Below are 695 nucleotides of genomic sequence, written 5' to 3'. Positions count from 1 at the left end.
GGGGGGTCGGGAGGGGCCGTGGGGATGGGGGCAGGGTGGGACGGAGAGGGCAGGACCCCCACGGCCGCCGCCTTACCTCATTGCCGTGCGCCTGCAGGAACAGCACCTCGGCCTCGCTGAACGTCGTCATGGAGATGGACTTGACGCGGTGGGGGGGGTTCAGTCCCCGCCTGCGTGGGGATTCGGGGGGTCAGCGCCCCCCCCTGCGCCCGTAAACACCCAAAATTCAGCTTTTTTCTCTCAAAAAACAACCCCAGCATGGGAAGCCACGTGCCGCGGCCACGCCCCCTGCTGCAGAGCCCCGCCCCCAAAGGGAGCAGAAATGAATGACAGCTTGACCCGGTGAGCCCCGCCCACCGCGCTCAGGTGTAAATTAGCCACGCCCCCGCCCCGGCCCCGCCCTCACCCCCTTGGCCCCGCCCCGCTCACAGCGCCCCCGAGCAGCCGGTGCACACGAGGCTGCCCACGCTGATGTCCACGTAGGTGACGCCGCGCTGGCCGCATTCGAAGCAGAGCCGGTTGGCGGGAACCGCGCTCACCAGCTCCCGCACCCGCCGGCACCAAACCTCGGCCTCCGCGTCCCGGCCCGCGCTGCCCCTGCGGGCCCCAGGGCCTCCGCCGGGCCCCGCTCCCGGCCCGGTGCCGCCGCCGCTGCCCGCCGCCATCTTCCCGCTCCCGCGGGCCCCGCCCCCGCC

General features: G+C 73.1%; 1 protein-coding gene across 1 annotated transcript; it reads right to left on the bottom strand.

Annotated features, from left to right (window-relative positions):
* Positions 1-17: 17 nt before the first annotated feature.
* LOC121364675 (arf-GAP domain and FG repeat-containing protein 2-like) lies at positions 18-683 on the bottom strand (the record flags this gene model as incomplete). The annotated part of the gene is made up of 2 exons (XM_041488108.1): positions 430-683; positions 18-170 (listed from the first exon to the last, which is right to left on the bottom strand). Coding segments are annotated over exons 1-2 (389 nt in total), but the record flags the coding sequence as incomplete, so codon positions are not given.
* Between the last annotated feature and the right edge of the window lie 12 nt (positions 684-695).

Source organism: Pyrgilauda ruficollis, unplaced genomic scaffold, assembly GCF_017590135.1.
Source record: "Pyrgilauda ruficollis isolate IOZ18807 unplaced genomic scaffold, ASM1759013v1 scaffold8713, whole genome shotgun sequence".
In the NCBI taxonomy this organism is placed as follows: Eukaryota; Metazoa; Chordata; class Aves; order Passeriformes; family Passeridae; genus Pyrgilauda; species Pyrgilauda ruficollis.
The sequence above is the reverse complement of the archived record's forward strand: the minus strand, read 5'-3'. Positions and strand labels throughout refer to the sequence as shown.